Source organism: Salmo trutta, chromosome 31, assembly GCF_901001165.1.
Source record: "Salmo trutta chromosome 31, fSalTru1.1, whole genome shotgun sequence".
Taxonomy (NCBI): Eukaryota; Metazoa; Chordata; class Actinopteri; order Salmoniformes; family Salmonidae; genus Salmo; species Salmo trutta.
This window is the reverse complement of record NC_042987.1, coordinates 43,517,568-43,530,947: the sequence shown is the minus strand read 5'-3', so window position 1 is coordinate 43,530,947 and position 13,380 is coordinate 43,517,568. Positions and strand designations below refer to the sequence as shown.

At 45.9% G+C, this 13,380-nt stretch overlaps 1 protein-coding gene across 1 annotated transcript in view; it reads right to left on the bottom strand.

Moving 5' to 3' along the window:
* The window catches only part of LOC115170247 (macrophage mannose receptor 1-like), a 70,561-nt gene extending 57,636 nt beyond the window's left edge, over positions 1 to 12,925 (bottom strand). The window contains exons 1-2 of the mRNA XM_029726643.1: positions 12,623 to 12,925; positions 9,091 to 9,426 (exon numbers count right to left, since the gene is read on the bottom strand). Coding sequence (XP_029582503.1) covers positions 9,091 to 9,426; positions 12,623 to 12,689 — 403 coding nt within the window. The 5' untranslated portion in view covers positions 12,690 to 12,925. The remainder of the gene's footprint in view (positions 1 to 9,090; positions 9,427 to 12,622) is intronic.
* Positions 12,926 to 13,380: the final 455 nt, after the last annotated feature.

The window sequence follows — 13,380 nt, the reverse complement described above, 5'->3', positions numbered from 1 at the left end:
ACAACGGAACGATTTGACTAGTGCAGTGTTGGCTAGCTAGCTACATAGTTGTCTTTGTCATAGCTTGATAATTGTGTAGTTTAGTAATTACCGAGGTTAGCTAGCCAGCTATTGCCGTCCCCCGCGACGCCATTCTTCCAAACCCAGCCAACTATTACCGACGAGTAACACTGTAGAAACTAAATACATTACAAAGGAACGTCTTGATTAGTGTTATGTTAGCTAGCTACAAAGTTGCTTTTGTATCATGACAAGGTGTAGTACTGAAACTATCGAGGTCACCTAGCCAGCTACACCTAGCCAGCTACACGTTCAAACAAAGTCAACAACACAGCCACTGCTAGCTAGCCTACTCCACCAGCCAGCAGTACTGTATCATTTTCGTCATTTTAGTCAATAAGATTTTTTATTTTTTATTTTTTTGCAACGTAAGCTTAACTTTCTGAACATTCGAGACGTGCAGTCCACTTGTCATTCCAATCTCCTTTGCATTAGCGTAGCCTCTTCTGTAGCTTGTCAACTATGTGTCTGTCTATCCCTGTTCTCTCCCCTCTGCACAGGCCATACAAACGCTTCACACCGCGTGGCCGCTGCCACTCTAACCTGGTGGTCCCAGCGCGCACGACCCACGTGGAGTTCCAGGTCTCCGGCAGCCTCTGGAACTGCCGGTCTGCGGCCAACAAGGCTGACTTCATCTCAGCCTATGCTACCCTCCAGTCCCTAGACTTCCTGGCGCTGACGGAAACATGGATCACCACAGATAACACTGCTACTCCTACTGCTCTCTCCTCGTCTGCCCACGTGTTCTCGCATACCCCTAGAGCATCGAGCCAGCGGGGTGGTGGCACTGGAATCCTCATCTCTCCCAAGTGGACATTCTCTCTTTCTCCCCTGACCCATCTGTCTATCTCCTCATTTGAATTCCATGCTGTCACAGTTACCAGCCCTTTCAAGCTTAACATCCTCATCATTTATCGCCCTCCAGGTTCCCTTGGAGAGTTCATCAATGAGCTTGACGCCTTGATAAGTTCCTTCCCTGAGGATGGCTCACTTCTCACAGTTCTGGGTGACTTTAACCTCCCCACGTCTACCTTCGACTCATTCCTCTCTGCCTCCTTCTTTCCACTCCTCTCCTCTTTTGACCTCACCCTCTCACCTTCCCCCCCTACTCACAAGGCAGGCAATACGCTTGACCTCATCTTTACTAGATGCTGTTCTTCCACTAATCTCATTGCAACTCCTCTCCAAGTCTCCGACCACTACCTTGTATCCTTTTCCCTCTCGCTCTCATCAAAAACTTCTCACTCTGCCCCTACTCGGATGGTATTGCGCCATCCCAACCTTCGCTCTCTCTCTCCCGCTACTCTCTCCTCTTCCAACCTATCATCTCTTCCCTCTGCTCAAACCTTCTCCAACCTATCTCCTGATTCTGCCTCCTCAACCCTCCTCTCCTCCCTCTCTGCATCCTTTGATTTTCTCTGTCCCCTATCCTCCAGGCCGGCTCGGTCGTCCCCTCCTGCTCCGTGGCTCGACGACTCACTGCGAGCTCACAGAACAGGGCTCCGGGCAGCCGAGCGGAAATGGAGGAAAACTCGCCTCCCTGCGGACCTGGTATCCTTTCACTCCCTCCTCTCTACATTTTCCTCTTCTGTCTCTGCTGCTAAAGCCACTTTCTACCACTCTAAATTCCAAGCATCTGCCTCTAACCCTAGGAAGCTTTTTGCTACCTTCTCCTCCCTCCTGAATCCTCCTCCCCCTCCCCCCCCTCCTCCCTCACTGCGGATCACTTCGTCAACCATTTTGAAAAGAAGGTTGACGACATCCGATCCTCGTTCGCTAAGTCAAGCGACACCGCTGGTCCTGCTCACACTGCCCTACCCTGTGCTTTGACCTCTTTCTCCCCTCTCTCTTCAGATGAAATCTCGCGTCTTGTGACGGCCGGCCACCCAACAACCTGCCCACTTGACCCTATCCCCTCCTCTCTTCTCCAGACCATTTCCGGAGACCTTCTCCCCTACCTCACCTCGCTCATCAACTCATCCTTGACCGCTGGCTACGTCCCTTCCGTCTTCAAGAGAGCGAGAGTTGCACCCCTTCTGAAAAAACCTACACTCGATCCCTCCGATGTCAACAACTACAGACCAGTATCCCTTCTTTCTTTTCTCTCCAAAACTCTTGAACGTGCCGTCCTTGGCCAGCTCTCCTGCTATCTCTCTCAGAACGACCTTCTTGATCCTAATCAGTCAGGTTTCAAGACTGGGCATTCAACTGAGACTGCTCTTCTCTGTGTCACGGAGGCTCTCCGCACTGCTAAAGCTAACTCTCTCTCCTCTGCTCTCATCCTTCTAGACCTATCTGCTGCCTTTGATACTGTGAACCATCAGATCCTCCTCTCCACCCTCTCCGAGCTGGGCATCTCCGGCGCGGCCCACGCTTGGATTGCGTCCTACCTGACAGGTCGCTCCTACCAGGTGGCGTGGCGAGAATCTGTCTCCGCACCACGTGCTCTCACCACTGGTGTCCCCCAGGGCTCTGTTCTAGGCCCTCTCCTATTCTCGCTATACACCAAGTCACTTGGCTCTGTCATATCCTCACACGGTCTCTCCTATCATTGCTATGCAGACGACACACAATTAATCTTCTCCTTTCCCCCTTCTGACAACCAGGTGGCGAATCGCATCTCTGCATGTCTGGCAGACATATCAGTGTGGATGACGGATCACCACCTCAAGCTGAACCTCGGCAAGACGGAGCTGCTCTTCCTCCCGGGGAAGGACTGCCCGTTCCATGATCTCGCCATCACGGTTGACAACTCCCTTGTGTCCTCCTCCCAGAGTGCTAAGAACCTTGGCGTGATCCTGGACAACACCCTGTCGTTCTCCACTAACATCAAGGCGGTGACCCGATCCTGTAGGTTCATGCTCTACAACATTCGCAGAGTACGACCCTGCCTCACACAGGAAGCGGCGCAGCTCCTAATCCAGGCACTTGTCATCTCCCGTCTGGATTACAGCAACTCGCTATTGGCTGGGCTCCCTGCCTGTGCCATCAAACCCCTACAACTCATCCAGAACGCCGCAGCCCGTCTGGTGTTCAACCTTCCCAAGTTCTCTCACGTCACCCCGCTCCTCCGCTCTCTCCACTGGCTTCCAGTTGAAGCTCGCATCCGCTACAAGACCATGGTGCTTGCCTACGGAGCTGTGAGGGGAACGGCACCTCCGTACCTTCAGGCTCTGATCAGGCCGTACACCCAAACAAGGGCACTGCGTTCATCCACCGCTGGCCTGCTCGCCTCCCTACCTCTGAGGAAGCACAGCTCCCGCTCAGCCCAATCAAAACTGTTCGCTGCTCTGGCACCCCAATGGTGGAACAAGCTCCCTCACGATGCCAGGACAGCGGAGTCAACCACCACCTTCCGGAGACACCTGAAACCCCACCTCTTTAAGGAATACCTGGGATAGGATAAAGTAATCCTTCTAACCCCCCCCCCCCCTTTAAAAGATTAGATGCACTATTGTAAAGTGGTTGTTCTACTGGATATTATAGGTGAATGCACCAATTTGTAAGTCGCTCTGGATAAGAGCGTCTGCTAAATGACTTAAATGTAAATGTAATGTAGTTATATGTAACCTGTAAAGTATAAAATATACTGTCTGATGTAGTTATATGTAACCTGTAAAATATCAAATATACTGTCTTATGTAGTTATATGTAACTTGTAAAATATACTGTCTGATGTAGTTATATGTAACCTGTAAAATATAAAATGTACTGTCTGATGTAGTTATATGTAACCTGTAAAATATACTGTCTGTTGTAGTTATATGTAACCTATAAAATATAAAATATACTGTCTGATGTAGTTATATGTAACCTGTAAAATATACTGTCTGATGTAGTTATATGTAACCTGTAAAGTATAAAATATACTGTCTGATGTAGTTATATGTAACCTGTAAAATATAAAATATACTGTCTGATGTAGTTATATGTAACCTGTAAAATATAAAATATACTGTCTGATGTAGTTATATGTAACCTGTAAAATATAAAGTATACTGTCTGATGTAGTTATATGTAACCTGTAAAATATAAAATGTACTGTCTGATGTAGTTATATGTAACCTGTAAAATATAAAATATACTGTCTGATGTAGTTATATGTAACCTGTAAAGTATAAAATATACTGTCTGATGTAGTTATATGTAACCTGTAAAATATACTGTCTGATGTAGTTATATGTAACCTGTAAAGTATAAAATATACTGTCTAATGTTGTTATATGTAACCTGTAAAATATACTGTCTGATGTAGTTATATGTAACCTGTAAAATATACTGTCTGATGTAGTTATATGTAACCTGTAAAATATAAAATATACTGTCTGATGTAGTTATGTAACCTGTAAAGTATAACATATACTGTCTGATGTAGTTATATGTAACCTGTAAAATATACTGTCTGATGTAGTTATATGTAACCTGTAAAGTATAACATATACTGTCTGATGTAGTTATATGTAACCTGTAAAATATACTGTCTAGTTATATGTAACCTGTAAAATATACTGTCTGATGTAGTTATATGTAACCTGTAAAGTATAAAATATACTGTCTTCTACCGACTAGCAGCAATGTAGAAACTATTACATTACAACGGAACGACTTGACTAGTGTAGTGTTAGTGAGCCAGCTACATAGTTGTCTTTGCATCTAAGATAATTGTGTAGTTTAGAGTAATTATTAGTAACTAGCCAGCCGCGACGCCAGACGTAGTTAACACACCTAGTCATCATTAACCCACTGCTAGCTAGCTAGCCAACAGCTAGCCAACCGTTACCGACTAGCAGCGCTGTAGTTACCAATACTTTACAACGGAACGATTTGACTAGTGCAGTGTTGGCTAGCTAGCTACATAGTTGTCTTTGTCATAGCTTGATAATTGTGTAGTTTAGTAATTACCGAGGTTAGCTAGCCAGCTATTGCCGTCCCCCGCGACGCCATTCTTCCAAACCCAGCCAACTATTACCGACGAGTAACACTGTAGAAACTAAATACATTACAAAGGAACGTCTTGATTAGTGTTATGTTAGCTAGCTACAAAGTTGCTTTTGTATCATGACAAGGTGTAGTACTGAAACTATCGAGGTCACCTAGCCAGCTACACCTAGCCAGCTACACGTTCAAACAAAGTCAACAACACAGCCACTGCTAGCTAGCCTACTCCACCAGCCAGCAGTACTGTATCATTTTCGTCATTTTAGTCAATAAGATTTTTTATTTTTTATTTTTTTGCAACGTAAGCTTAACTTTCTGAACATTCGAGACGTGCAGTCCACTTGTCATTCCAATCTCCTTTGCATTAGCGTAGCCTCTTCTGTAGCTTGTCAACTATGTGTCTGTCTATCCCTGTTCTCTCCCCTCTGCACAGGCCATACAAACGCTTCACACCGCGTGGCCGCTGCCACTCTAACCTGGTGGTCCCAGCGCGCACGACCCACGTGGAGTTCCAGGTCTCCGGCAGCCTCTGGAACTGCCGGTCTGCGGCCAACAAGGCTGACTTCATCTCAGCCTATGCTACCCTCCAGTCCCTAGACTTCCTGGCGCTGACGGAAACATGGATCACCACAGATAACACTGCTACTCCTACTGCTCTCTCCTCGTCTGCCCACGTGTTCTCGCATACCCCTAGAGCATCGAGCCAGCGGGGTGGTGGCACTGGAATCCTCATCTCTCCCAAGTGGACATTCTCTCTTTCTCCCCTGACCCATCTGTCTATCTCCTCATTTGAATTCCATGCTGTCACAGTTACCAGCCCTTTCAAGCTTAACATCCTCATCATTTATCGCCCTCCAGGTTCCCTTGGAGAGTTCATCAATGAGCTTGACGCCTTGATAAGTTCCTTCCCTGAGGATGGCTCACTTCTCACAGTTCTGGGTGACTTTAACCTCCCCACGTCTACCTTCGACTCATTCCTCTCTGCCTCCTTCTTTCCACTCCTCTCCTCTTTTGACCTCACCCTCTCACCTTCCCCCCCTACTCACAAGGCAGGCAATACGCTTGACCTCATCTTTACTAGATGCTGTTCTTCCACTAATCTCATTGCAACTCCTCTCCAAGTCTCCGACCACTACCTTGTATCCTTTTCCCTCTCGCTCTCATCAAAAACTTCTCACTCTGCCCCTACTCGGATGGTATTGCGCCATCCCAACCTTCGCTCTCTCTCTCCCGCTACTCTCTCCTCTTCCAACCTATCATCTCTTCCCTCTGCTCAAACCTTCTCCAACCTATCTCCTGATTCTGCCTCCTCAACCCTCCTCTCCTCCCTCTCTGCATCCTTTGATTTTCTCTGTCCCCTATCCTCCAGGCCGGCTCGGTCGTCCCCTCCTGCTCCGTGGCTCGACGACTCACTGCGAGCTCACAGAACAGGGCTCCGGGCAGCCGAGCGGAAATGGAGGAAAACTCGCCTCCCTGCGGACCTGGTATCCTTTCACTCCCTCCTCTCTACATTTTCCTCTTCTGTCTCTGCTGCTAAAGCCACTTTCTACCACTCTAAATTCCAAGCATCTGCCTCTAACCCTAGGAAGCTTTTTGCTACCTTCTCCTCCCTCCTGAATCCTCCTCCCCCTCCCCCCCCTCCTCCCTCACTGCGGATCACTTCGTCAACCATTTTGAAAAGAAGGTTGACGACATCCGATCCTCGTTCGCTAAGTCAAGCGACACCGCTGGTCCTGCTCACACTGCCCTACCCTGTGCTTTGACCTCTTTCTCCCCTCTCTCTTCAGATGAAATCTCGCGTCTTGTGACGGCCGGCCACCCAACAACCTGCCCACTTGACCCTATCCCCTCCTCTCTTCTCCAGACCATTTCCGGAGACCTTCTCCCCTACCTCACCTCGCTCATCAACTCATCCTTGACCGCTGGCTACGTCCCTTCCGTCTTCAAGAGAGCGAGAGTTGCACCCCTTCTGAAAAAACCTACACTCGATCCCTCCGATGTCAACAACTACAGACCAGTATCCCTTCTTTCTTTTCTCTCCAAAACTCTTGAACGTGCCGTCCTTGGCCAGCTCTCCTGCTATCTCTCTCAGAACGACCTTCTTGATCCTAATCAGTCAGGTTTCAAGACTGGGCATTCAACTGAGACTGCTCTTCTCTGTGTCACGGAGGCTCTCCGCACTGCTAAAGCTAACTCTCTCTCCTCTGCTCTCATCCTTCTAGACCTATCTGCTGCCTTTGATACTGTGAACCATCAGATCCTCCTCTCCACCCTCTCCGAGCTGGGCATCTCCGGCGCGGCCCACGCTTGGATTGCGTCCTACCTGACAGGTCGCTCCTACCAGGTGGCGTGGCGAGAATCTGTCTCCGCACCACGTGCTCTCACCACTGGTGTCCCCCAGGGCTCTGTTCTAGGCCCTCTCCTATTCTCGCTATACACCAAGTCACTTGGCTCTGTCATATCCTCACACGGTCTCTCCTATCATTGCTATGCAGACGACACACAATTAATCTTCTCCTTTCCCCCTTCTGACAACCAGGTGGCGAATCGCATCTCTGCATGTCTGGCAGACATATCAGTGTGGATGACGGATCACCACCTCAAGCTGAACCTCGGCAAGACGGAGCTGCTCTTCCTCCCGGGGAAGGACTGCCCGTTCCATGATCTCGCCATCACGGTTGACAACTCCCTTGTGTCCTCCTCCCAGAGTGCTAAGAACCTTGGCGTGATCCTGGACAACACCCTGTCGTTCTCCACTAACATCAAGGCGGTGACCCGATCCTGTAGGTTCATGCTCTACAACATTCGCAGAGTACGACCCTGCCTCACACAGGAAGCGGCGCAGCTCCTAATCCAGGCACTTGTCATCTCCCGTCTGGATTACAGCAACTCGCTATTGGCTGGGCTCCCTGCCTGTGCCATCAAACCCCTACAACTCATCCAGAACGCCGCAGCCCGTCTGGTGTTCAACCTTCCCAAGTTCTCTCACGTCACCCCGCTCCTCCGCTCTCTCCACTGGCTTCCAGTTGAAGCTCGCATCCGCTACAAGACCATGGTGCTTGCCTACGGAGCTGTGAGGGGAACGGCACCTCCGTACCTTCAGGCTCTGATCAGGCCGTACACCCAAACAAGGGCACTGCGTTCATCCACCGCTGGCCTGCTCGCCTCCCTACCTCTGAGGAAGCACAGCTCCCGCTCAGCCCAATCAAAACTGTTCGCTGCTCTGGCACCCCAATGGTGGAACAAGCTCCCTCACGATGCCAGGACAGCGGAGTCAACCACCACCTTCCGGAGACACCTGAAACCCCACCTCTTTAAGGAATACCTGGGATAGGATAAAGTAATCCTTCTAACCCCCCCCCCCTTTAAAAGATTAGATGCACTATTGTAAAGTGGTTGTTCTACTGGATATTATAGGTGAATGCACCAATTTGTAAGTCGCTCTGGATAAGAGCGTCTGCTAAATGACTTAAATGTAAATGTAATGTAGCTATATGTAACCTGTAAAGTATAAAATATACTGTCTGATGTAGTTATATGTAACCTGTAAAATATCAAATATACTGTCTTATGTAGTTATATGTAACTTGTAAAATATACTGTCTGATGTAGTTATATGTAACCTGTAAAATATAAAATGTACTGTCTGATGTAGTTATATGTAACCTGTAAAATATACTGTCTGTTGTAGTTATATGTAACCTATAAAATATAAAATATACTGTCTGATGTAGTTATATGTAACCTGTAAAATATACTGTCTGATGTAGTTATATGTAACCTGTAAAGTATAAAATATACTGTCTGATGTAGTTATATGTAACCTGTAAAATATAAAATATACTGTCTGATGTAGTTATATGTAACCTGTAAAATATAAAATATACTGTCTGATGTAGCTATATGTAACCTGTAAAGTATAAAATATACTGTCTGATGTAGTTATATGTAAGCTGTAAAGTATAAAATATACTGTCTGATGTAGTTATATGTAACCTGCTTCTTTTGAAGTGTGTTGAGACTTGGTCCATTTTGTCCAAAATCCATTTTACAATCCTAAACAATGAGAACCTTGTGATTGTAATCCCGTACCTCTGTGGGTCCTTGAGCAGGGGCCGTCTGTTGTACCAGAGATGATCCAGCGACTCCGAGGCCCCGTGTCTCTGGACAGCACCAGATCATTGTTGTCGTTGACGTGGAGGTACAGAGTCTGTCCTTTCAGGGTGAGCAGTGTGTTGTTACTACACTCCCACTGCTGAAGGTGGCTCTTCTCATCACAGTCAGAATTCACCAGGGTACTACCCTCTGTCTTCCCAGAAACCCCAGCACACTTCCTAATGTTGGTGTAGTAGAGACGTCCCTCTGACACCCAGCGTGCCAGCTCCTGTCTATTGCCACTTGCTGCATTGAAGAGATTGAAGGGACCGTCTACAAAGAAAAATTACAACAATCACTAACCAGCATTGAAGAGATTGAAGGGACCGTCTACAAAGAAAAATTACAACAATCACTAACCAGCATTGAAGAGATTGAAGGGACCGTCTACAAAGAAAAATTACAACAATCACGAACCAGCATTGACATATTAGGCAAACATTTGAACACTTTAATTGAACCCTCTTTCATGAGGACTTTTTAACAGTCGTATGGCTACATAACACTGTCATAGAGCTATATAACACTGTCATAGAGCTATATAACACTGTTATAGAGCTATATAAAACACTGTCATAGGGCTACATGACACTGTTATAGAGCTATATAACACTGTCATAGGGCTACATAACACAATCATAGGGCTACATAACACTGTCATAGGGCTACATAACACTGTCATAGAGCTACATAAATCCTATTAAGGCCAGGCACCACACTCTCATAGGATATTATTTTTCCTTAATCAATATCACAATCAACTTTTACCAGTTGAATGTAAACACAAATCTACTACTTTTTAGTATAAAGAAAATCTGCAGCATGCTATTAACATATGCAAATTAGGCATTCTCAATAAATATGTGCATATTTGCATATGGCGGAAATCCATTTTTCTGGACACTGGATGAAGTCAGACTGAATATTTTGTTTTTTGTTAAGACACTCCAGATTTAGACTTGTTCAGAGCAGATACTGAAAGCCAACTTAAAAGATACCAAAAACAATTTAGTCCAATCAATGTTGGTAAAAATCATGTGGCAATTCCTTGGGACTGATTTCTCTCTGTGTGTGTGTGTGTGTGTGTGTGTGTGTGTGTCTGTGTGTGTGTGTGTGTGTGTGTGTGTGTGTACTTGCGCAACAATGAACAAGCTAAGTTAGCTAGCTAGTTAACATCAGCTTACGAGGTTACATCCAGGCTACGTATTGAACTTCCTCTCAGGCCAGTGGAACAACATAGTAACGTATGGTTAGATCAGACTCGCTGTTTCTCTCGTTCAGGTGTTGACACAGAGAGGCGCTATTTCCCATGCTAGGATGTTTTCCCTGGGAGATACATTCAGCCACTTGTGAATTGAGTGAAAATTATGAAAACACAGAGAGACTAAAGATAAAAATGATAAAATAATGTATTTTTTATTGGTAAATTATTTGGGGAAGCGTGGCTTCCCTTGGCATCCATGAATACACGTCACTGCCCACATATACAATACAATTGTCTATAAGGTCCCTCAGTCTAGTAGTACATTTAAAGCACAGATTTAACCACAAAGACCAGGGAGGTTTTCCAATGCCTCGCAAATAAGGGCACCTATTGGTAGATGGGTAAAAAAAAAAGCAGACATTGAATATCCCTTTGAGCATGGTGAAGTTATTAATTACACTTTGGATGGTGTATCAATACACCCAGTCACTACAAACATACAGGAGTCCTTCCTAACTCAGTTGCCGGAGAGGAAGGAAACCGCTCAGGGATTTCACCGTGAGCCGAATGGTGACTTGAAAACAGTTACAGAGTTTAATGGCTGTTATAGGAGAAAACTGAGGATGGATCAACAACATTGTAGTTACTCCACAATACTAACCTAAATGACAGAGTGAAAATAAGGAAGCCCGCAGAGAATAAAATATTTCAAAACATGCATCCTATTTGCAGAAACTAAAGTAATATTGCAAAATATGTGGCAAAGAAATAAATGTTTTCTCCTGAATACAAAGTATTATGTTTGGGGCGAATCCAACACAACACATCACTGAGTACCACTCTTCATATTTCAATCATAGTGGTGGCTGCATCATGTTATGGGTATTTTAATGTAATTTTTTTTATTTAACAAGGCAAGTCATTTAAGAACAGATTCTTATTTACAATGACGGCCTACCATGGCCAAACCAGTGCACCGCCCTATGGGACTCCCAATTACGGCCTGGATTTGAACCAGGGACTGTAGTGATGCCTCTTGCACTAAGATCTAGTGACTTAGACCGCTGCGCCACTCGGGAGCCCACTCGCTATGCTTGTAATTGTTAAGGACTTGGCAAAACTCAGAAACTTTTTGTCCAAAAATGATGCAGAAAAATGTATCCATGCTTTTGACACTTCTAGATTACTGGAATGCTCTACTTTCCGGCTACCGAGATAAAGTACTAAATAAACTTCAGTTAGTGCTAAACATGGCTGCTAGAATCTTGACTAGAACCCCCAAATTTGATCATATTACTCCAGTGCTAGCCTCTCTACACTGGCTTCCTGTTAAGGCAGATTTAAAGGTTTAACTGTTAACTTACAAAGCATTAATGGGCTTGCTCCTACCTATCTCTCCGATTTGGTCATCTCTTCAGTAGGTCCTACGACTGAGTGTAGTCTGGCCCAGGGATACGAAGCTGAACGGAAAGGCACTGGAGCGACGAACCGCCCTCGTCTCTGCCTGGCTGGTTCCCCTCTCTCCACTGGGATTATTTGCCTCTGACCCTATTACGGGGGCTGACTCACTGGCTTACTAGTGTTCTTCCATGCTGTCCCTAGGAGGGGTGCATCACTTGAGTGGGTTGAGTCACTGACTCCTTGCTGTCCCCAGTCCACCTGGTGCTGCTGCTGCTCCAATTTCAACTGTTCTGCCTGCAGCTATGGAACCTTGACCTGTTCACCGGATGTGCTACCTGTCCCAGACCTGTTGTTTTTGACTCCCTCTCTCTACCGCACCTGCTGTATCTAACTCTGAATCCTGAGGTGCTGACCTGTTGCACCCTCGACAACCACTGTGATTATTATTATTTCACCCTGCTGGTCATCTATGAACGTTTGAACATCTTGACCATGTTCTGTTATAATCTCAACCTGGCACAGCCAGAAGAGGACTGGCCACCCCTCAGAGCCTGGTTCCTCTAGGTTTCTTCCTAGGTTCCTGCCTTTCTAGGGAGTTTTTCCTAGCCACCGTGCTTCTACATCTGCACTGCTTGCAGTTTGGGGTTTTAGGCTGGATTTCTGTATAGTACTTTGTGACATTGGCTGATTAAAAAGGGCTTTATAAATACATTTGATTGATGAACAACATTCCTGTTTCAGGTGTAACCTAATAACCAACGAGATAAACAACATACCTGTTTCAGGTGTAAACTAATAACCAACGAGATAAACAACATACCTGTTTCAGGTGTAAACTAATAACCAATGAGATAAACAACATACCTGTTTCAGGAGCCCCCAGGGTGGTTTGAATGAAGAGCATCAGTACAGTTATCATGATGGTTGTCATGGTCCCAGTAGGGTTGTGCCTGACATACAGACCTCCTACAGCAGAGTGGAGTGTTCTGTACGACTGGGTCTGCTATTTATGAACCATGAAGTTCTCTGTCACATGACATCTTTTTTTCTTCTCTATCAATGGATGTTGTTGTGACATTTCAACACTTTTCTGGTGAATGGGAGGTGCACTGACACCCTCGATCAGCCAACATTTACTCACTATGTCAGGGTTTACGATTCGCTGAAAACACTGTGGTGTAAAAAAAATATAAGTTCTGTGTATTTTAAGCGGACCACAAGTCATGAGACAATAGTCAATTTCTGGGCCCCGAATGGCATCCTATTCCGATATAGAACCCTGTGGGCCCTGGTGAAAAGTAGTGCACTACAAAGGGCCCTGGTTAAAAGTAGTGCACTACAAAGGGCCCTGGTTAAAAGTAGTGCACTACAAAGGGCCCTGGTTAAAAGTAGTGCACTACAAAGGGAATAGGGTGCCATTTAGGATGTAAATCACAAACCATTGTCTGTTCATCCCAACAGGTTAGATGGTTATTACATCTGTGAGACTGTACCTGGCTAACAGCTAGCTGTCAGACTATACCTGGCTAACAGCTAGCTGTCAGACTATACCTGGCTAACGGCTAGCTGTCAGACTATATCTGGCTAACGGCTAGCTGTCAGACTACCTGGCTAACGGCTGG